Raw genomic sequence first — 25,553 nt, 5'->3', positions numbered from 1 at the left:
TTTCTCCCCATTAATATATCCATTAATATACCAAAGACAAATGAGATTCATAACAACAAGGATAAGGACACAGGAAGTCAAAATAAGGCTGCGAGGGGTTCAATTTCAGGGTTAAGTTTGACAATGTGGTCTATCTGGTAAAGCTTTCCAAATAGCTGTGGATTAGCATAAATATTAAGAAGAGGTCTGCACAAAGCTGTGTGATTATGGGCTTGATGGAGTCATTAGAATGATGGGAGGAAGTTCTCAGGACTGATTCTTAGAGCTGGAGGAGACAGTTAATCAAGGAGCATTGAACCAAATTGAGTGTTTGTCTGTGCTCATTTTTTATTACTGACAGGATGGTGAGAGATGGTTGAAGTCCAATAACACAATTACAGGAAACTATATCATATAAACAAATGTTTCCACTACATTAAAACTGTACAAAATGTTCAATTTGATTTCTGCAGCAGTGTAACTCTGACCATACAGTTTTCCTCCAGATAGAACAACATGACAATAAATAAAGATATATCACTTCATTCACATAAATTATGTAAAATATTGAATGGCAATTGTTTTGCCCTTCCCACCACATTTTATAGGAAACAGGCCAGCTGAAATCAGAATTACTGTAAATAGTGTACTGTACAACACCCAATGGTAGTGTCGTTGAAAATACAGTGAGTACCATACAGTGTACAACACATTATATTGATGGGTTAAGTTAAGACATCGTCACGATCAGATGACATTGTCATGATCAAGATACAAATCACAAGTCAAAGTGTATATCATCCTATCAAACAGTATTTACCCAGACCAGGACATCGTTGCTGGTATGTTATTGACATTATTATAGGGATGGGGATACAGAAACATTTTTACATTCACATGTTTTAAATATAGCTACTGTTCTGTCATTAGTTTAGTAAGCTTAGGTACTGGCCCGAAGGTGTGTTACTCTATGTGGTTCAATAAAAGAGGAAAGCAAATAACTAACTCTATGCTTCTGGTTTCCTGCCAACGGGGAGGATTCTTCTCCAGTCAATGGGGTTTGAAGCTTAACCCTGAGACAACTCTAAAAGCTCTTGCTCTTTCTCAACAGTTATAAAAACCCTGCCAGTGCAATTCTTGGTGAGACACTCGTGTTAAATCTGACCCATATGAGAACACACTACTACTCCTGCCTTGAAGAACACACTACTACTCCTGCCTTGAAGAACACAATACTACTCCTGCCTTGAAGAACACAGTACTACTCCTGCCTTGAAGAACACAGTACTACTCCTGCCTTGAAGAACACAGTACTACTCCTGCCTTGAAGAACACAGTACTACTCCTGCCTTGAAGAACACAGTACTACTCCTGCCTTGAAGAACACAATACTACTCCTGCCTTGAAGAACACAGTACTACTCCTACCTTGAAGAACACAATACTACTCCTGCCTTGAAGAACACAATACTACTCCTGCCTTGAAGAACAGGCAACACTGACCAACCTTTGACTTCTCCCTCCAGAATACATGGTCTTTACTTGTCGTGCTCAGGAGCATATTGGAGCTACAGGTATTTACACCATAAATACTTAATACTTGAAAATATAGAAACGTACACACACACAATAACACACACTCACAGTGCATGCATGACGCATGACTCCCTTTCAGAATATACTTCAAATGTATACAAGACAAAATATCAAGTCGATACAACACACTTTCTCATGAATGTCAAACTCCTACTTTGGTCAAGCAATTAGGATAATAATGTAATTTTCATAATTCTACACAACAACAAAATACAATTTAAGGCAAAAGTAACTATCAGTCACGTTAAACAACCATGTTAAAAAAACACACTTTTAAAATATTTCTGTACACAGTTTTCATTATAGAAAAATATGTGAGTTGCACAGAGAGGTCAGATCTTTTACTAACCCACCATAGTAGAGTAGATATGATGACATGGTATCTCATATCAATAGACACACCCCTTCATTAGTCCAACGACGACCCTTACAGTTCAAGCTGTAAGCTTTCCTAAAATGGATGGTAGCTAGAACATTCTGAATGATGTTATTTCACCCGACAGGAATGTTAGGATCTATTGAAAGATATACCGTTCATAGAACATTTCACTTCTCAGTGTCAGTTCCACCTTTTAGACTTCTGACAATAACAATATTCAATCAGTTGTTTCATCATTCCTCATGTGAGGTCGTCATGACTACTCTGATGTCTGAGTCTATCTCATCACAACCTTGTAAAGAATTTTGGGTCAATTCAGTACAACCATTCCCTCAAACAGCTTTACAAAGCACATCATACTCAGTCCATCCATACATGCCCAGGATCCTGACAGAGGAGTAAAACATGTAGTTACACACCTGCAGTCAGATATAAGATCACAACAACAGCAAGCAAATCCCGCTATTGTATCTGAGCCACCAGGAGGAACAGCATTCCACAGGCATTGTCACAGCCTGCAGCGAGTGTGCTGAGATACAACACATCCTTTAGGATTCAGACCTACAGAACACCAAGCACCGCGGTATACTGTAGTACTTGGATAGTGCAAGACAGAGCAGCTTTCGGCTGTCCACTCTGTCGTCGGTTCAGTGGCCATGGACCCCCTACCAGGCTGCTGTCTGAAGCCGTGTTCTGCCTCACTGACTAACTGAATGAGAGAGGGAGAGATGGATGGATGGATGGCTATAGGGCTGAGGCTGGAGTGGGGTTAGGTCAGGTCAGCCGGGCTGAGGAACATAAGGTTAATGTCCACAGTGTGAAGCAGCCAGAGGCCCACAGCACTCCTGGGGACACAGACCATAGAGAGGGACAAGATGTCTGTCCTATGTATATAAAGGATAATTGCAGGAGTCTGTCAGTGTAGCTCTGCCACCTGTCAACACAACAGGTCAATGAACACACTGTCTGGAACATCTCCTGATGGTATATTGCTTGGGCTAGAACATTGCTACATAGGTTTCAACAGGATCTCCTCTGTTGCTATTCCCAGTGGGGGACGAGAGGGAGTCTTCTAGCATTTGACTGTGGTGGTGTCTGTGTGTTGATCTCCTGTTCTGTAGCAAGTGTTTTTGCACCATGAAACAAATGACCAAAGTGTCTCTCTCTTTGCTTGACAAAAAACAACATACTGTTTCAATAGCACTGCCACTGAAAAAACTTGGACATAATTTGAGCTTGAGAGGCCGCATTAAGATGAATGCATGGCTGTTTCAAGCATTAGGTGAAAGCTTGAGGAATATTAGACATGAGTCCTGGGAATGGAGAAGCTGTTGAAGATGTGTAGAGGGCCAAGCAGCCAAGCAGTAGGTTAACACAACTGATACCAGCAGAAGATCCAATATAGGTGACAACACTGAAAAGAAAGAAAGATTTGTTTAGGTTAGTGGTTCCTATTCCAATCAAAGCCCAAAGCCATATACAGTTGAAGTCGGAAGTTTACATACACCTTAGCCAAATACATTTCAACTCAGTTTTTCACAATTCCTGACATTAAATCCTAGTAAAAAATTCCCTGTCTTAGGTCAGTTAGGATCACCACTTTATTTTAAGAATGTGAAATGTCAGAATAATAGTAGAGAGAATGATTTATTTCAGCTTTTTTTTCTTTCATCACATCCCCAGTGGGTCATAAGTTTACGTACACTCAATTAGTATTTGGTAGCATTGCCTTTAAATTGTTTAACTTGGGTCAAACGTTTCAGGTAGCCTTCCACAAGTTTCCCATAATAATTTGGGTGAATTTTGGCCCATTCCTCCTGACAGAGCTGGTGTAACTGAGTCAGGTTTGTAGAGGCCTCCTTGCCTCCACACGCTTTTTCAGTTCTGCCCACAACTTTTCTATGGGATTGAGGTCAGGGCGTTGTGATGGCCACTCCACTAACTTGACTTTGTTGTCCTTAAGCCATTTTGCCACAACTTTGGAAGTATGCTTGGGGTCATTGTCCATTTGGAAGACCGATTTGCGACCAAGCTTTAACTTCCTGACTGATGTCTTGAGATGTTGCTTCAATATATCCACATAATTTTCCTCCCTCATGATGCCATCCATTTTGTGAAATGCACCAGTCCCTCCTGCAGCAAAGCAACATGATGCTGCCACACCCGTCCTTCACGATTGGGATGGTGTTCTTCGGCTTGCAAGCATCCCCCTTTTTCTTCCAAACATGACAATGGTCGTTATGGCCAAACAGTTATATTTTTGTTTCATCAGACCAGAGGACATTTCTTCAACGATCTTTGTCCCCATGTGCAGTTGCAAACCGTAGTCTGTCTTTTTTTATGGCGGTTTTGGAGCAGTGGCTTTTTGCTGAGCAGCCTTTCAGGTTATGTCGATATAGGACTCATTTTACTGTGGATACAGATACTTTTGTACCTGTTTCCTACAGCATCTTCACAAGGTCCTTTGCTGTTGTTCTGGGATTGATTTGCACTTTTTGCACCAAAGTACGTTCATCTCTAGGAGACAGAAGGCGTCTCCTTCCTGAGCGGTATGACGGCTGCGTGGTCCCATAGTGTTTACTGTCGTTTGTACATATGAATGAGGTACCTTCAAGCATTTGGAAATTGCTCCCAAGGATGAACCAGACTTGTGGAGGTCTACAATTTTATTTCTGTGGTCTTGGCTGACTTCTTTTGATTTTCCCATGATGTCAAGCGAAGAGGCACTGAGTTTGAAGGTAGGCCTTGAAATACATCCACAGGTACACCTCCAATTGACTCAAATTATGTCGATTAGCCTATCAGAAGCTTCTAAAGCCATGACATACTTTTCTGGAATTTTCCAAGCTGTTTAAAGGCACAGTCAACTTAGTGTATGTAAACTTCTGACCCAGTGGAATTGTGATACAGTGAATTATAAGTGAAATAATCTGTTTGTAAACAATTGTTGGTAAAATTACTTGTGTCATGCACAAAGTAGATGTCCTAACTGACTTGCCAAAACTATAGTTTGTTAACAAGAAATGGTGGTTGAAAAATGAGTTTTAATGACTCCAACCTAAGTATTAAAACTTCCGACTTCAGCTGTATAAGTGAACAGTGAATTATCCTATACACCTGTGTATTATCATTACCAACAAAAGCCAACTAGATTAGTTCCTACAGGCCCACTGAAGTGACAGCACCCACACTCCAATCTCCGTAATTGCAGAAACACTATTCCCAAATCTAGAAATGAGTGGATTTCGTGCTTGATTGGACACTCCAGTTGTAGCTCATCAGGCCCTCTATGCGGCTCTGTAAAATGGGAAAATAGGAGGCATTGGGCGTTGAAAATAAAGGAGCTGTTCCTAATAATAGCACAGCTACCGCAGGTTCCTTCATGAATATTTATGAGAGAGAATACAGACTGATCTCTGCTCTCTCTGTCTGGTCTCCCCATTCGATTTCTTCCTTTTCGCTTTCTTTCTCCATCCCTCTCTCTCTTTCACCTCTCTCCATCTTTCTGACTGCAACCTCTCTCTCCATGTTTCAATTTCTCAGTCTCTCTCTCCCTCTCTCTTCTCTTCCTCTCTGCCCCCTCTCTCCTCCTCTCAGACAGTAAAGCTGTTATTATTCTGTTTAGCTGTATAAATCATAATGCCTGCAGCACCTACTTCAGCTGTGATGACCCTCGCGCCACAAAACATAACAAAATCAAGGTGAACATTTATTGACTGCACCAGAGTACAATATGAGCAAAGCAAATCAATCTGTGTTGGAGTGAAAGCGTTACAAAGCCTTGTGTTCTCAAAGGCTTAGAACACAATGCTGAAGAACCAAAGGTGAATGTCTAAATTATTCAGAATTAATCATTTATTCACATGACATAATTGCTACTATGCTGCAGTAAAGTTAATGACTCTTCCATTACACAATGGAAGAGAGACAATATATTTTCACAGCCTCAAGTACAACAACTCAGAAACACGTTCTGGGGGGATATTTTTTAGTTTTTTGCTATTATAGAGAGACAGTATGATCATATAGTGGTTGGAGTATAATATAGGGCAATTTAAACCCTTTAAGTGTGAGTTCTCACCTTGGCCATGGACAATGAGACCCTTGTCCTCCACCTTGTCCATCTTCCCTCCATCTCTCTCTGTCTGTCAGGGTGTGGCGTCTCCACGGTGCATGGAGGCCCGCCCCCAGACACCATGGCCGCCACCCCCTCCTCCTCCCCCGGGATCCTGGTCAGACTCTGGTTGGCTCTGGGCCCGCTCAGGCTTAGGGTTGGGGGTGCAGGGAGGGTCAGGGTGCTGGACAGACATGGTTCTCCTCAGGTGGGTGCGTTTACACAGGAAGTCAGGTTTGGCAGAGAGGCCGAAGGAGCCTTTCCTCAGGACCATGCGGACCGAGGAGGTCTTCTTGGGTCTGGTCCGGTGGCCAAACTGCAGTGAGGAGAGGTGCACTGCATAGCCATCACTTAGGAACTATGGGAAAGAGAGAGAGAGAGAGAGAGAGAACGAGAGTTAGTGAGATTGGCCATGTTAGATAAAGAATGGAACACTAAACAGGTAGAGAGAGATGGAGAGTGACAGGAAAGAACAAAAGCCACAGACAGACCGGAATAGATACATCGGAATAGATACTCACTATTAGTGAGTCAATGCCATTAGCTTGATCGTTAAAGAAAAGTAGAAGAGGAGTGTACAGTCCCCTGATGTCTACCTGGCATTGATTCTGGTACTTCTTGGAAGGCCTGCCCACAATATAAATCTGTGAAGGACTCAGACCCAGCATGTTGTACACGGAGATGTCCTTCATGGAGCCATAGGCTGAGTTGATCTTAATGTGACACTGGCAAAGAGAGATAGAACAGAGAGAGAGAGAGAGAGATAGACAGAGAGGGATGGAGGCCCACAGTCAATGTCATTGTGAGAACCAAGGAAGTGTGCGTGAGAAATAGAGGAAGAGAGAGAAAGAAAGGGAGAGAAAAAAAGAGATGTAATGTACCTCCTGCACTAGGTTCCTGAGGAAGATGGTTTTTTGTCTCAGTGGGTCGTGGACCAGGCCCTCAGAGAAGAAGATCATGCCCTGGGGGAAGTTGTGTTGGGACAGCCATGACACCACGCGCTGCTTCTGCATGTCTGGCCTCCCTGTGATGTAGATGATAAGATAGCCCAGGTCCTGCCAGTGTCTGGACACAAAGATAATAGATAAATTCCTCTGAGAATTGTCGTTTCACTGAACATAAAGACAGACTGACATCAATAATATTCCTCTGAGATTTATGGTTTATTTTCTTTTTTTTTTCTTATTATTTCTTATGTCCAGTATGAAGGAAGTTAAAGGTACAGTGCATTCGGAAAGTATTCAGACCCCTTTACTTTATACAGCCTTATTCTAAAATTGATTAAATATTTTTTTCCGTTATCAAGCAACACACAGTACCCCATAATGACAAAGCTAATTATTTAAAAGAAATTGCAAATGTAGATAAAAAACAAAAAATGTTTTTTTTTAGTACTTTGTTGAAGCACCTTTGGCAGCAATTACAGCCTCAAGTATGCTTTGGTATGATGTTACAAGCTTGGCACACCTGTATTTGGGGAGTATCTCCCATTCTTCTTTGCAGATCCTCTCAAGCTCTGTCAGGTTGGATGGGGAGCGTCACTGCATAGCTATTTTCAGGTCTCTCCAGAGATGTTCGATCGGGTTCAAGTCTGGGCTCTGGCTGGGCCACTCAAGGACATTCGGAGACTTCGGAGTCCAGAAGCCACTCATGTGTTGTCTTTGCTGTGTGCCTAGGGTTGTTCTCCTGTTGGAAGGTGAACCTTCTCCCCAGTCTGAGATCCTGAGCGCTCTGGAGCAGATTTTCATCAAGGATCTCTGTGTACTTTGCTCTGTTCATCTTTGCCTCAATCCTGACTAGTCTCCCAGTCCCTGCTGCTATAACATCCCCACAGCATGATGCTGCCACCACCATGCTTCACCGTAGGAATGGTGCCAGGTTTCCTCCAGAAGTGATGCTTGACATTCAGGTCAAAGAGTTCAATCTTGGATTCATCAGACCAGAGAATCTTCTTTCTCATGGTCTGAGAGTCACGTCCTGACCGTAGTTCCTTTTTTATGTATCTATTTTAGTTTGGTCAGGGCGTGAGTTGGGGTGGGCATTCTATGTTTTGTTCTCTGTGTTTTATTTCTAGGTGTTTGGCCTGGTATGGTTCCCAATCAGAGGCAGCTGTCAATCGTTGTCTATGATTGAGAATCATACTTAGGCAGCCTGTTTTCCCACTATGGGTTGTAGGTAGTTGTTTTCTGTTTTGTGTATTGCACCTTGCAGAACTGTTCGTTTGTCGTTTTGTCATTTTTTTGTTCAAGTATTCGTATTGATTAAAAGGTATTATGAATACTTACCACGCTGCACCTTGGTCTTCTCCTTCTCCCGACAACAGAGGTTACACTGAGAGTCTTTAGGTGCCTTTGACAAACTCCAAGCGGGCTGTCATGTGCCTTTTACTGAGGAGTGGCTTCCCTCTGGCCACTCTACCATAAAGGCCTGTCGTGACGTTGTATTAGTTAATATGACGTCTGTTGTTCATCGAATGATTAAAAGTTTATAATTGCTTGCTTAACTGAATCAAGCAATTATTAACTCATTAACCTGGGGCAACACGGGAAAACTAGTTTTTATTGAGTTTCTATTTCCCAAATTACCTCAAAGAATATCAGAATATCGATTTTAAAACAGCCGCTAGTTACCTCTACAATCCCCTTCTGAACGTCGTATAGTCCGTGAATCTGCACGGACCCGGGTAAATCTTTGTACCACACCAATCTTAGTTGAATATTTATTTACGAGAAAGCTAAAATGATGATAAAAGATACACATAGACAAAACAGATTGTAGGCTATTGATTAGAACTTAGTATAACGGGCCAACACACTATGGCGCGTGTTACCCAAAATGGGGATTTCATAGAGAGAGAGGAAAAAGAAAATACACGAGAGAAATATACATTTGGGTGAATTTGTCAGCTATGCTATTCTAACCCTAGCCTTGCCACAAACTGCCGCTCTTATGGGTCAGAATATAATGATGTAATTACGTGGGGAAGATCTCAGAGGATTCTCTGCGTGGACCGTTCAGGCTGCTCGATGACGCACTTCTCCGGCGCACCTTTCTGGTCGTCCTCATGATGTCAGTGTCCTTTTGGCTGTTCCCTCACCCTTGCTCTGGAAGGGGGGACAGACAGCTCTGTAGCTCAGAGCTCACAGCATAGGAATGAAACCGTTTCGATACCACGATTCTCTGGGATTGGAGGCTAGGGGGTCCGGCTTGAATTCACCCACTTATACACAGCTACTCATCCATAGCTTGGGTAGAAAAATATTTATTTGTCTTCAAACTTCAAACTTGTGTTGCGTTCTGGGTTCGTTGACTTTTTAGACCTTGGCTGCAGCTTGGGTCATGTAGTCTTGTCTGTAAATTCTTTACTCACAGGTTTTATACCCTCGTGTCAGAAGTGGGCATAACCCCCTTTAGGGCAATTCTCTGGGCGTACCAAGTTATGAGGCAAGGTCTAGATTGTACTCAAATCCAATTTTAGACAACTAACTTCACATTTCATCTTTACCAAAACATTCTCTTTGATTTGGATATTTAATACAACGTACAATGTATAAACATCAAACATATACTAGGTAAACTGTTGATGTTACAATGTTTTTGTAATAACGTCATCTATTAACCTTTAATAACAAAACAAAAATTACATACATTTTCATATTCCATCTATCATCATGACCACCATTGTGGCTGACGGAAACCATTGTTCCAAAGTCCCTTTATTTCATGTTTAATGTTCTGAGGCTGGTTCTCCATAGTAACAGGACAAAGGAATTTGTCTGTGGCCTGAGATTTACCAGGGGCGTGAGGGTCATAAAACCCCCACATCTTCAGACCCCTAGATCTCTCCTTCTCTGTTGGGGTTGAGAGATAATCTGTAGGGTTGTGGTCTCCTGTAACCTGACCTGATCAGGACAGTCATGACAGGCCTGATTGGTGGAGTGCTGCAGAGATGGTTGTCCTTCTGGAAGGTTCTCCCATCTCCACAGAGGAACTCTGGAGCGCTGTCAGAATGACCACCGGGTTCTTGGTCACCTCCTTGACCAAGGCCTTTCTCCCCCGTTTGCTCAGTTTGGCTGGGCGGTCAGCTCTGGAAAGAGTCTTAGTGGTTCCATTTAAGAATGATGGAGGCCACTTTGTTCTTGGGGACCTTCAATACTGCAGATTTTGTTTTGCTACCCTGCCAAAGGGCTGTCTCAGAGCTCTAAGGACAATTCCTTCGACCTCATGGATTGGTTTTTGTTCTGATATGCACTGTCAACTGTGGGACCTTATATAGACAGGTGTGTGCCTTTTCAAATCATGTCGAATCAATTACATTTACCACAGGAGGACTCCAATCAAGTTGAAGAAACATCTCAAGGATGATCAATGGAAACAGGATGCACCAGAGCTCAATTTCGAGTCTAATAGCACAGATTCTGAATACATATGTAAATAAGGTATTTCTGTTTTTTTAGATTATATACATTTTTTAAATAATCTAAAAACCTGTTTTCGCTTTGTCAGTATGGGGTATTGTGTGTAGATTGATGATTTTTTTGTTTTTTCATCCATTTTAGAATAAAGCTCTCAAGTAACAAAATTCTAGTTAGCATTTGCGCTAACACTGGTTAGCAACTTCCTTCAAACTCCCTTTAATGTGACAAAATACAAGGATCATATTCTGAGCTGAACAGATGACTTGTAGGCGTTGAAATTGAGTTATCATTTACATTCCATTAATAATTTCTCTCTGCTTGAACTGCTCCTTAATCAAACAAAAGCTGGAAGGCACATTCACACACACAAACACACAAACACACAAACACTCGCACGCATGAGTTACCTGACGACGTCCACTGCTCCGGGGCGGACTTTAGGGTCGCTGCCCATGATGGAGACGCTAGCAGCGAAGGAGCCATCGATGCTGAACACCACACACTCCATCCCCCTGGGCAACACCGTCAGGTAGGCCTCTGCACTCGTCTGATCTCCCCTGGGTAGGAGGTAAAGAGAGGGGGAGATGGGGAGGATGATTGCTACTGTAGGCACCTCTGGGGCTCCTTGTTATTCAACAACCTGTGAGTACACTGTTAGAGCTTCACAGTACTTTACCTCCATCACTGATATGGGCCGTAATTCAATTCAGTATTCCTCCACTTTCATGGGAACTCGTCCCAACCCGCATCCAATTCATTACTGATACAACCTCTAACATACTATAACAAACATGCTGTGGTTGCATATCAATAAGAAATAAAAAGGAGTTGTTTGCTTACTTGACCATCATTTTGATAGGATAGACCCCGGTGGCCAGCTTCTTGCTCTTGGGGATGGTGTAGACCACTCTGCCACTACTGGTGGTCACCTCTGTGTCAAAGTGGACCCAGCGGCCGGACTGGGGCTGGGTCATTAGGAGAATGTCCACCTGGGAGAGGACAAGATCGATTCATGATAAGATGATATGATGATACGGTTCAGGGCCGCAATTTAATTCCCTTCAATAAACTTTAGTGTTGATGTCTGTCAAAGCAAATTCCTTTGTCAGACCACCATAAGAGAAGTATAAATTTCACTTTATTGAAATGCAGACACTTTTAAAAGTGTTGCAACTCTAGTGTTGTAAATAGGGCAAATAGTGTTTGCAAATTTCTTAAAATTTTATTTAACCTTTATTTAACTAGGCAAGTCAGTTAAGAACAAATTCTTATTTACAATGACGGCCAAACCCAGGCGACGCTGGGCCAATTGTGCGCCGCCCTATGGGACTCCCAATCACGGCCGGATGTGATGCAGCCTAGATTTGAACCAGGTACTGCAGTGAGGCCTCTTGCACTGAGATGCAGTGTCTTGTGTTGTCGTCACCTTCTCTCCAGTCAGAGTCACCATGTCCAGTGGGCCGTACATGAACCGACCAACCAGCGTCTGTGGTCCCTCCTCTGTGGCGATGATATCATTCACCCTGTGGTTGCCAGTCACATTCTGCATGAGGAGAAGAGATTTACTGTCACTTCTCTTTAGTTTTTGTGCATCCCAAATGGCACCCTACACTCTTAGAAAAAAAGGTGCTATCTAGAACCTACAAGTAGAACCCTTTGAAGAATAATTTTTGGTTCCAGATAGAACCCTTTTGGGTTCCATGTAGAACCTTTTCCACAGACGGTTGTCTACATTGAACCGAAAAGGTTTCTACCTGGAACCAAAAAGGGTCGTACCTGGAAGCAAAAAGGTTTACCCTATGGGGACAGCCGAAGAACCCTTTTGGAACGCTCTTTTCTAAGAGTGTATTACGTATATAGTGCACTACTTTTGACCAGAGACCTATGATCCCTGGTCATATGTAGTGCACTATAAAGGGAATAAAGTGCCATTTGGGACTTCGTATTTGTCTTCCATTATTTTCTGCATCACTCCTCCTCAGACGTAGTGTTTACATCGGCAGGAGGAAATGGGATGTCAAAAGAAGGATGAAAAATAGCCCTATTTTTCAATTTATCCCTGTTTTGATGCATCACATTTGAATCGTGTGGTGGAGGAGTCTCAGAAGTGTGCACTACAGGACCTTACCAAAAGAGGGTGTCAAATCTCCATGAAGCCTGGCTACAGTAGCAGTGTGGTTCTGGTTCCCCTTCACAACATCTAATTTCAAAGAGCAGGGTGAATAACCCTAAATGAGCTGAGCTAAGGAGAAGTCCTCTAACTCCACACGGCACCCTATTCAATATGTAGTGCACACTACTTTTGACAAGGGCCCATATGGCTCTAGTCAAAAGTAGTGCACTACATAGGGAATAGCGTTCCATTTGGGACACAAACCAACTTCAATGCTGAGCTGGTGGGATATTAATGACAAATTAAAGCAGAGGAGTTTACAGATGTAGTTCCCTGGCTCTGTTACAGTAACGCCATGCTGCGTTACCTCAGTCCTAACAACCACAGGTGGTTGGAGATAGAATAATTGGGGACAGGTTTGACTGAAGGAAACTTTCAGGAACACTTAGAGGGTAATTTCAAAGGGTTGTAGCGCTATAGGTGCGGGAGTGTGTCAGAAATATTTTTGCTATTTTCACAACTGGAATTATGGGAGCAGTAGCTGGCGGTGGGGCGAAAGGGCTGGGTTTTGATGAATAAACAAGGTGTGTGTGTGTGTGTGTCGAGGGTTGACGCCTCACTGACTAATCAGAACATGCTCAATGGCTAAATATGTGGTTAAATAAATAGCCAGCCCCCTATAGCCTAGTGGGTTAAATAGCCAGCCCCCTATAGCCTAGTGGGTTAAATAGCCAGCCCCCTATAGCCTAGTGGGTTAAATAGCAAGCCCCCTATAGCCTAGTGGGTTAAATAGCCAGCCCCATATTCGTTACATATATTGAAATGTTTGCAGTCCACAATGTTCTCATTGCATTTCTTTCAAATGGAACTACATTGTTAAACATCGGTTATAGCATTCACACTAATACAGGTCAAATACAGTCTGGACATGGACATGTCAAACATAGTCAATAAGCAAGATTACATTCACTAGGCTATTGATAAGGCCTAAAAAGTATATCATATATCATTCTAATAAATGAAACAACAAGTTGTTTAAAATAGGCTGTCTAAATACAGTTACAGGGACCATGATTCCTCCCCGTGGGCATATTATACAGTGAAAGCAACTTAGACCATGGAGGGTTTGACACACATCCAAACTTTTCACAGGAGCTGGATAAAGATCCAATATAAAGAGAATGCTCTTATACTGCTCCCAAATGTAATGTTTTATAAACATCACGAAACCATCTGCTTCAGAAATAGCAGACAAAATTGAATTGCATTCGAAGCACGTAGGTTTTCTCAACCTAAATCCATGGATGGTGAATCTTTCTAGTAAGTTTGGTTTCTTATCTAATTAAATGGAAAACAATCAATCTGTATTTTAAAACAAACACAACATTTCTAAATATGCTAAACAAAAATATAAACGCAACATGCAACAATTCCAAAGGTTTTATTGAGTTACAGTTCATATCAGGAAATCAGTCAAATTAAATAAATAAATTAGGGCCAAATACCTAAAAAAAAATGGTCTTTCCTGATCTCGTGACGTTATCTCTGTGCATTCAAATTGCCAAAACCCATTGTGAGGCCGGTTGGACATAATGCCAAATTCTCTAAAATGACGTTGGAGGCAATTTATGGCAGAGAAATTAATATTTCATTATCTGGGAACAGCTCTGGTGAACATTCCCGCAGTCAGCATGCGAATTGCATGCTCCCTCAAAATGTGAGACATCTGTGCCATTGTGTTGTGTTGGTGCACCTGTGTAATGACCATGCTGTAGAATCAGCTTCTTTATATTCCACACCTGTCAGGTGGATGGATTATCTTGGCAAAGAGAATAGTTCACTAACAGGGATGTAAAGACATTTGTGCATAACATTTGAGCAAAATATGCTTTTTGTGGATATGGAATATTTGTGGATATGAAACATGGGACCAACACGTTACATGTTGTGTTTCTATTTTTGTTCAGTGTAGGATTGGCTCATAAGCCTGAAATCATAAATCGCATCTCTCGTATTATGGGCATAAAAGGCAATGTGTGCACACATGGGCCTAAGGGCTCTTCAGGCAGGAGGCGTGGATGTTTGTCTTATCCATTGAAGATGGTTTATTAAACACTACACAGTAACCCTATAATATACCTAGTTATAACATACAGTAACCCTATAATATACCTAGTTATAACATACAGTAACCCTATAATAGACCTAGTTATAACATACAGTAACCCTATAATAGACCTAGTTATAACATACAGTAACCCTATAATATACCTAGTTATAACATACAGTAACCCTATAATAGACCTAGTTATAACATACAGTAACCCTATAATAGACCTAGTTATAACATACAGTAACCCTATAATATACCTAGTTATAACATACAGTAACCCTATAATATACCTAGTTATAACATACAGTAACCCTATAATAGACCTAGTTATAACATACAGTAACCCTATAATAGACCTAGTTATAACATTAGGTAACCCTACAATAAACCTAGTTATAACAAACATACAGTAACCCTACAATAGACCTAGTTATAACATACAGTAACCCTACAATAGACCTAGTTATAACATACAGTAACCCTACAATAAACCTAGTTATAACATACAGTAACCCTACAATAGACCTAGTTATAACATACAGTAACCCTACAATAGATCTAGTTATAACATACAGTAACCCTATAATAGACCTAGTTATAACATACAGTAACCCTACAATAGACCTAGTTATAACATACAGTAACCCTACAATAGACCTAGTTATAACATACAGTAACCCTACAATAGACCTAGTTATAACAAACATACAGTAACCCTACAATAAACCTAGTTATAACATACAGTAACCCTACAATAGACCTAGTTATAACAAACATACAGTAACCCTACAATAGACCTAGTTATAACATACAGTAACCCTACAATAGACCTAGTTATAACATACAGTAACCCTACAATAAACCTAGTTATAACATACATACAGTAACCCTACAATAGACCTAGTTATAACATACAGTAACCCTACAATAGACCTAGTTATAACAAACATACAGTAACCCTACAATAGACCTAGTTATAACATACATACAGTAACCCTACAATAGACCTAGTTATAACATACAGTAACCCTACAATAGACCTAGTTATAACATACAGTAACCCTACAATAGACCTAGTTATAACATACAGTAACCCTACAATAGACCTAGTTATAACAAACATACAGTAACCCTACAATAGACCTAGTTATAACATACAGTTCCCCTACAATAGACCTAGTTATAACAAACATACAGCAACCCTACAATAAACCTAGTTATAACATACAGTAACCCTACAATAAACCTAGTTATAACATACAGTAACCCTACAATAGATCTAGTTATAACATACATTAACCCTATAATAGACCTAGTTATAACATACAGTAACCCTACAATAGACCTAGTTATAACATACAGTAACCCTACAATAGACCTATTTATAACATACAGTAACCCTACAATAGACCTAGTTATAACATACAGTAACCCTACAATAGACCTAGTTATAACAAACATACAGTAACCCTACAATAGACCTAGTTATAACATACAGTTCCCCTACAATAGACCTAGTTATAACAAACATACAGCAACCCTACAATAGACCTAGTTATAACAAACATACAGTAACCCTACAATAGACCTAGTTATAACATACAGTAACCCTACAATAGATCTAGTTATAACATACAGTAACCCTACAATAGACCTAGTTATAACATACAGTAACCCTACAATAGACCTAGTTATAACATACAGTAACTCTACAATAGACCTAGTTATAACATACAGTAACCCAACAATAAACCTAGTTATAACATACAGTAACCCTACAATAAACCTAGTTATAACATACAGTAACCCTACAATAGACCTAGTTATAACAAACATACAGTAACCCTACAATAGACCTAGTTATAACATACAGTAACCCTACAATAGACCTAGTTATAACATACAGTAACCCTACAATAGACCTAGTTATAACATACAGTAACCCTACAATAGACCTAGTTATAACATACAGTAACCCTACAATAGACCTAGTTATAACATACAGTAACCCTACAATAAACCTAGTTATAACATACAGTAACCCTACAATAGACCTAGTTATAACATACAGTAACCCTACAATAGACCTAGTTATAACATACAGTAACCCTACAATAGACCTAGTTATAACATACAATAACCCTACAATAGACCTAGTTATAACATACAGTAACCCTACAATAGACCTAGTTATAACATACAGTAACCCTACAATAAACCTAGTTATACCATACAGTAACCCTACAATAGACCTAGTTATAACAAACATACAGTAACCCTACAATAGACCTAGTTATAACATACAGTAACCCTACAATAAACCTAGTTATAACAAACATACAGTAACCCTACAATAGACCTAGTTATAACATACAGTAACCCTACAATAGACCTAGTTATAACATACAGTAACCCTACAATAGACCTAGTTATAACATACAGTAACCCTACAATAGACCTAGTTATAACAAACATACAGTAACCCTACAATAGATATAGTTATAACATACAGTAACCCTACAATATACCTAGTTATAACATACAGTAACCCTACAATAGACCTAGTTATAACATACAGTAACCCTACAATAAACCTAGTTATAACAAACATACAGTAACCCTACAATAGATCTAGTTATAACATACAGTAACCCTACAATAGACCTAGTTATAACTTCCATTAACCCTACAATAGACCTAGTTATAACATACAGTAACCCTACAATATACCTAGTTATAACAAACATACAGTAACCCTACAATAAACCTAGTTATAACAAACATACAGTAACCCTAAAATAGACCTAGTTATAACATACAGTAACCCTACAATAAACCTAGTTATAACATACAGTAACCCTACAATAAACCTAGTTATAACAAACATACAGTAACCCTACAATAGACCTAGTAATAACAAACATACAGTAACCCTACAATATACCTAGTTATAACATACAGTAACCCTACAATAAACCTAGTTATAACATACAGTAACCCTACAATAGACCTAGTTATAACATACAGTAACCCTACAATAGACCTAGTTATAACATACAGTAACCCTACAATAGACCTAGTTATAACATACAGTAACCCTACAATATACCTAGTTATAACAAACATACAGTAACCCTACAATAAACCTAGTTATAACATACAGTAACCCTACAATAGACCTAGTTATAACAAACATACAGTAAACCTATAATAGACCTAGTTATAACATACAGTAACCCTACAATAGACCTAGTTATAACATACAGTAACCCTACAATAAACCTAGTTATAACATACAGTAACCCTACAATAGACCTAGTTATAACATACAGTAACCCTACAATAAACCTAGTTATAACATACAGTAACCCTACAATAGACCTAGTTATAACATACAGTAACGCTACAATAGACCTAGTTATAACATACAGTAACCCTACAATAGACCTAGTTATAACAAACATACAGTAACCCTACAATAGACCTAGTTATAACATACAGTAACCCTACAATAGACCTAGTTATAACATACAGTAACCCTACAATAAACCTAGTTATAACATACAGTAACCCTACAATAGACCTAGTTATAACAAACATACAGTAACCCTACAATAGACCTAGTTATAACATACAGTAACCCTACAATAGACCTAGTTATAACAAACATACAGTAACCCTACAATAGACCTAGTTATAACATACAGTAACCCTACAATATATCTAGTTATAACATACAGTAACCCTACAATAGACCTAGTTATAACATACAGTAACCCTACAATAGACCTAGTTATAACAAACATACAGTAACCCTACAATAAACCTAGTTATAACATACAGTAACCCTACAATAGACCTAGTTATAACATACAGTAACCCTACAATAGACCTAGTTATAACATACAGTAACCCTACAATAAACCTAGTTATAACATACAGTAACCCTACAATAGACCTAGTTATAACAAACATACAGTAACCCTACAATAGACCTAGTTATAACATACAGTAACCCTACAATAGACCTAGTTATAACATACAGTAACCCTACAATAAACCTAGTTATAACATACAGTAACCCTACAATAAACCTAGTTATAACAAACATACAGTAACCCTACAATAGACCTAGTTATAACATACAGTAACCCTACAATAGACCTAGTTATAACATACAGTAACCCTATAATAGACCTAATTATAACATACAGTAACCCTACAATAGACCTAGTTATAACAAACATACAGTAACCCTACAATAGACCTAGTTATAACATACAGTAACCCTATAATAGACCTAGTTAAAACATACAGTAACCCTATAATAGACCTAGTTATAACATACAGTAACCCTACAATAGACCTAGTTATAACATACAGTAACCCTACAATAGATCTAGTTATAACATACAGTAACCCTACAATAGACCTAGTTATAACAAACATACAGTAACCCTACAATAAACCTAGTTATAACATACAGTAACCCTACAATAGACCTAGTTATAACATACAGTAACCCTACAATAAACCTAGTTATAACATACAGTAACCCTACAATAGACATAGTTATAACAAACATACAGTAACCCTACAATAGACCTAGTTATAACATACAGTAACCCTACAATAGATCTAGTTATAACATACAGTAACGCTACAATAGACCTAGTTATAACATACAGTAACCCTACAATAGACCTAGTTATAACATACAGTAACCCTACAATAGACCTAGTTATAACATACAGTAACCCTACAATAGACCTAGTTATAACATACAGTAACCCTACAATAAACCTAGTTATAACATACAGTAACCCTACAATAAACCTAGTTATAACATACAGTAACCCTACAATAGACCTAGTTATAACATACAGTAACCCTACAATAAACCTAGTTATAACATACAGTAACCCTACAATAGACCTAGTTATAACATACAGTAACCCTACAATAGACCTAGTTATAACATACAGTAACCCTACAATATACCTAGTTATAACAAACATACAGTAACCCTACAATAGACCTAGTTTTAACATAAAGTAACCCTACAATAGACCTAGTTATAACAAACATACAGTGACCCTACAATAGACCTAGTTATAACATACAGTAACCCTACAATATACCTAGTTATAACAAACATACAGTAACCCTACAATATACCTAGTTATAACAAACATACAGTAACCCTACAATAGACCTAGTTATAACAAACATACAGTAACCCTACAATAGACCTAGTTATAACATACAGTAACCCTACAATAGACCTAGTTATAACATACAGTAACCCTACAATAGACCTAGTTATAACATACAGTAACCCTACAATAGACCTAGTTATAACATACAGTAACCCTACAATAAACCTAGTTATAACATACAGTAACCCTACAATAGACCTAGTTATAACATACAGTAACCCTACAATAGACCTAGTTATAACAAACATACAGTAACCCTACAATAGACCTAGTTATAACATACAGTAACCCTACAATAGACCTAGTTATAACATACAGTAACCCTACAATAAACCTAGTTATAACAAACATACAGTAACCCTACAATGGACCTAGTTATAACAAACATACAGTAACCCTACAATAGACCTAGTTATAACATACAGTAACCCTACAATAGATCTAGTTATAACATACAGTAACCCTACAATAGACCTAGTTATAACAAACAGTAACCCTACAATAGACCTAGTTATAACAAACATACAGTAACCCTACAATAAACCTAGTTATAACATACAGTAACCCTACAATAGACCTAGTTATAACATACAGTAACCCTACAATAAACCTAGTTATAACATACAGTAACCCTACAATAGACCTAGTTATAACATACAGTAACCCTACAATAAACCTAGTTATAATATACAGTAACCCTATAATAGACCTAGTTATAACAAACAGTAACCCTATAATAGACCTAGTTATAACATACAGTAACCCTACAATAGACCTAGTTATAACATACAGTAACCCTATAATAGACCTAGTTATAACATACAGTAACCCTACAATAAACCTAGTTATAACAAACAGTAACCCTACAATAGACCTAGTTATAACATACAGTAACCCTACAATAGACCTAGTTATAACAAACATACAGTAACCCTACAATAGACCTAGTTATAACAAACATACAGTAACCCTATAATAGACCTAGTTATAACATACAGTAACCCTACAATAGATCTAGTTATAACATACAGTAACCCTATAATAGACCTAGTTATAACAAACATACAGTAACCCTACAATAGACCTAGTTATAACAAACATACAGTGACCCTACAATAGACCTAGTTATAACATACAGTAACCCTACAATAGACCTAGTTATAACATACAGTAACCCTACAATAAACCTAGTTATAACAAACATACAGTAACCCTACAATAAACCTAGTTATAACATACAGTAACCCTACAATAGACCTAGTTATAACATACAGTAACCCTACAATATACTTAGTTATAACATACAGTAACCCTACAATAGACCTAGTTATAACAAACATACAGTAACCCTACAATAGACCTAGTTATAACATACAGTAACCCTATAATAGACCTAGTTATAACATACAGTAACCCTACAATAGACCTAGTTATAACAAACATACAGTAACCCTACAATAGACCTAGTTATAACAAACATACAGTAACCCTACAATAGACCTAGTTATAACATACAGTAACCCTACAATAGATCTAGTTATAACAAACATACAGTAACCCTACAATAGATCTAGTTATAACATACAGTAACCCTACAATAGATCTAGTTATAACATACAGTAACCCTACAATAGATCTAGTTATAACAAACATACAGTAACCCTACAATAGACCTAGTTATAACATACAGTAACCCTACAATAGATCTAGTTATAACAAACATACAGTAACCCTACAATAAACCTAGTTATAACATACAGTAACCCTACAATAGACCTAGTTATAACATACAGTAACCCTACAATAGACCTAGTTATAACATACAGTAACCCTACAATAAACCTAGTTATAACATACAGTAACCATACAATAGACCTAGTTATAACATACAGTAACCCTACAATAGACCTAGTTATAACAAACATACAGTAACCCTACAATAGACCTAGTTATAACATACAGTAACCCTACAATAGACCTAGTTATAACATACAGTAACCCTACAATAAACCTAGTTATAACAAACATACAGTAACCCTACAATAGACCTAGTTATAACAAACATACAGTAACCCTACAATAGACCTAGTTATAACAAACATACAGTAAACCTATAATAGACCTAGTTATAACATACAGTAACCCTACAATAGACCTAGTTATAACATACAGTAACCCTACAATAAACCTAGTTATAACATACAGTAACCCTACAATATACCTAGTTATAACATACAGTAACCCTACAATAAACCTAGTTATAACATACAGTAACCCTACAATAGACCTAGTTATAACATACAGTAACGCTACAATAGACCTAGTTATAACATACAGTAACCCTACAATAGACCTAGTTATAACAAACATACAGTAACCCTACAATAGACCTAGTTATAACATACAGTAACCCTACAATAGACCTAGTTATAACATACAGTAACCCTACAATAAACCTAGTTATAACATACAGTAACCCTACAATAGACCTAGTTATAACAAACATACAGTAACCCTACAATAGACCTAGTTATAACATACAGTAACCCTACAATAGACCTAGTTATAACAAACATACAGTAACCCTACAATAGACCTAGTTATAACATACAGTAACCCTACAATATATCTAGTTATAACATACAGTAACCCTACAATAGACCTAGTTATAACATACAGTAACCCTACAATAGACCTAGTTATAACAAACATACAGTAACCCTACAATAAACCTAGTTATAACATACAGTAACCCTACAATAGACCTAGTTATAACATACAGTAACCCTACAATAGACCTAGTTATAACATACAGTAACCCTACAATAAACCTAGTTATAACATACAGTAACCCTACAATAGACCTAGTTATAACAAACATACAGTAACCCTACAATAGACCTAGTTATAACATACAGTAACCCTACAATAGACCTAGTTATAACATACAGTAACCCTACAATAAACCTAGTTATAACATGCAGTAACCCTACAATAAACCTAGTTATAACAAACATACAGTAACCCTACAATAGACCTAGTTATAACATACAGTAACCCTACAATAGACCTAGTTATAACATACAGTAACCCTATAATAGACCTAGTTATAACATACAGTAACCCTACAATAGACCTAGTTATAACAAACATACAGTAACCCTACAATAGACCTAGTTATAACATACAGTAACCCTATAATAGACCTAGTTAAAACATACAGTAACCCTATAATAGACCTAGTTATAACATACAGTAACCCTACAATAGACCTAGTTATAACATACAGTAACCCTACAATAGATCTAGTTATAACATACAGTAACCCTACAATAGACCTAGTTATAACAAACATACAGTAACCCTACAATAAACCTAGTTATAACATACAGTAACCCTACAATAGACCTAGTTATAACATACAGTAACCCTACAATAAACCTAGTTATAACATACAGTAACCCTACAATAGACATAGTTATAACAAACATACAGTAACCCTACAATAGACCTAGTTATAACATACAGTAACCCTACAATAGATCTAGTTATAACATACAGTAACCCTACAATAGACCTAGTTATAACATACAGTAACCCTACAATAGACCTAGTTATAACATACAGTAACCCTACAATAGACCTAGTTATAACATACAGTAACCCTACAATAGACCTAGTTATAACATACAGTAACCCTACAATAAACCTAGTTATAACATACAGTAACCCTACAATAGACCTAGTTATAACATACAGTAACCCTACAATAGACCTAGTTATAACATACAGTAACCCTACAATATACCTAGTTATAACAAACATACAGTAACCCTACAATAGACCTAGTTTTAACATAAAGTAACCCTACAATAGACCTAGTTATAACAAACATACAGTGACCCTACAATAGACCTAGTTATAACATACAGTAACCCTACAATATACCTAGTTATAACAAACATACAGTAACCCTACAATATACCTAGTTATAACAAACATACAGTAACCCTACAATAGACCTAGTTATAACAAACATACAGTAACCCTACAATAGACCTAGTTATAACATACAGTAACCCTACAATAGACCTAGTTATAACATACAGTAACCCTACAATAGACCTAGTTATAACATACAGTAACCCTACAATAGACCTAGTTATAACATACAGTAACCCTACAATAAACCTAGTTATAACATACAGTAACCCTACAATAGACCTAGTTATAACATACAGTAACCCTACAATAGACCTAGTTATAACAAACATACAGTAACCCTACAATAGACCTAGTTATAACATACAGTAACCCTACAATAGACCTAGTTATAACATACAGTAACCCTACAATAAACCTAGTTATAACAAACATACAGTAACCCTACAATGGACCTAGTTATAACAAACATACAGTAACCCTACAATAGACCTAGTTATAACATACAGTAACCCTACAATAGATCTAGTTATAACATACAGTAACCCTACAATAGACCTAGTTATAACAAACAGTAACCCTACAATAGACCTAGTTATAACAAACATACAGTAACCCTACAATAAACCTAGTTATAACATACAGTAACCCTACAATAGACCTAGTTATAACATACAGTAACCCTACAATAAACCTAGTTATAACATACAGTAACCCTACAATAGACCTAGTTATAACATACAGTAACCCTACAATAAACCTAGTTATAATATACAGTAACCCTATAATAGACCTAGTTATAACAAACAGTAACCCTATAATAGACCTAGTTATAACATACAGTAACCCTACAATAGACCTAGTTATAACATACAGTAACCCTATAATAGACCTAGTTATAACATACAGTAACCCTACAATAAACCTAGTTATAACAAACAGTAACCCTACAATAGACCTAGTTATAACATACAGTAACCCTACAATAGACCTAGTTATAACAAACATACAGTAACCCTACAATAGACCTAGTTATAACAAACATACAGTAACCCTATAATAGACCTAGTTATAACATACAGTAACCCTACAATAGATCTAGTTATAACATACAGTAACCCTATAATAGACCTAGTTATAACAAACATACAGTAACCCTACAATAGACCTAGTTATAACAAACATACAGTGACCCTACAATAGACCTAGTTATAACATACAGTAACCCTACAATAGACCTAGTTATAACATACAGTAACCCTACAATAAACCTAGTTATAACAAACATACAGTAACCCTACAATAAACCTAGTTATAACATACAGTAACCCTACAATAGACCTAGTTATAACATACAGTAACCCTACAATATACTTAGTTATAACATACAGTAACCCTACAATAGACCTAGTTATAACAAACATACAGTAACCCTACAATAGACCTAGTTATAACATACAGTAACCCTATAATAGACCTAGTTATAACATACAGTAACCCTACAATAGACCTAGTTATAACAAACATACAGTAACCCTACAATAGACCTAGTTATAACAAACATACAGTAACCCTACAATAGACCTAGTTATAACATACAGTAACCCTACAATAGATCTAGTTATAACAAACATACAGTAACCCTACAATAGATCTAGTTATAACATACAGTAACCCTACA

The 25,553-nt window shown here is 37.8% G+C and overlaps 1 protein-coding gene across 1 annotated transcript in view; it reads right to left on the bottom strand.

Moving 5' to 3' along the window:
* Window positions 1-302: 302 nt before the first annotated feature.
* The window catches only part of LOC139382822 (membrane-associated phosphatidylinositol transfer protein 3-like), a 174,236-nt gene continuing 148,985 nt past the window's right edge, over window positions 303-25,553 (bottom strand). Inside the window, exons 14-21 of the mRNA XM_071127052.1 lie at window positions 11,912-12,028; window positions 11,326-11,474; window positions 10,893-11,042; window positions 6,949-7,132; window positions 6,664-6,792; window positions 6,035-6,425; window positions 1,407-3,367; window positions 303-1,328 (exon numbers count right to left, since the gene is read on the bottom strand). Coding sequence (XP_070983153.1) covers window positions 6,102-6,425; window positions 6,664-6,792; window positions 6,949-7,132; window positions 10,893-11,042; window positions 11,326-11,474; window positions 11,912-12,028 — 1,053 coding nt within the window. The 3' untranslated portion in view covers window positions 303-1,328; window positions 1,407-3,367; window positions 6,035-6,101. The remainder of the gene's footprint in view (window positions 1,329-1,406; window positions 3,368-6,034; window positions 6,426-6,663; window positions 6,793-6,948; window positions 7,133-10,892; window positions 11,043-11,325; window positions 11,475-11,911; window positions 12,029-25,553) is intronic.

This window comes from Oncorhynchus clarkii, chromosome 24 (genome assembly GCF_045791955.1).
Source record: "Oncorhynchus clarkii lewisi isolate Uvic-CL-2024 chromosome 24, UVic_Ocla_1.0, whole genome shotgun sequence".
NCBI lineage: Eukaryota > Metazoa > Chordata > Actinopteri > Salmoniformes > Salmonidae > Oncorhynchus > Oncorhynchus clarkii.
The sequence above is the reverse complement of the archived record's forward strand: the minus strand, read 5'-3'. Positions and strand labels throughout refer to the sequence as shown.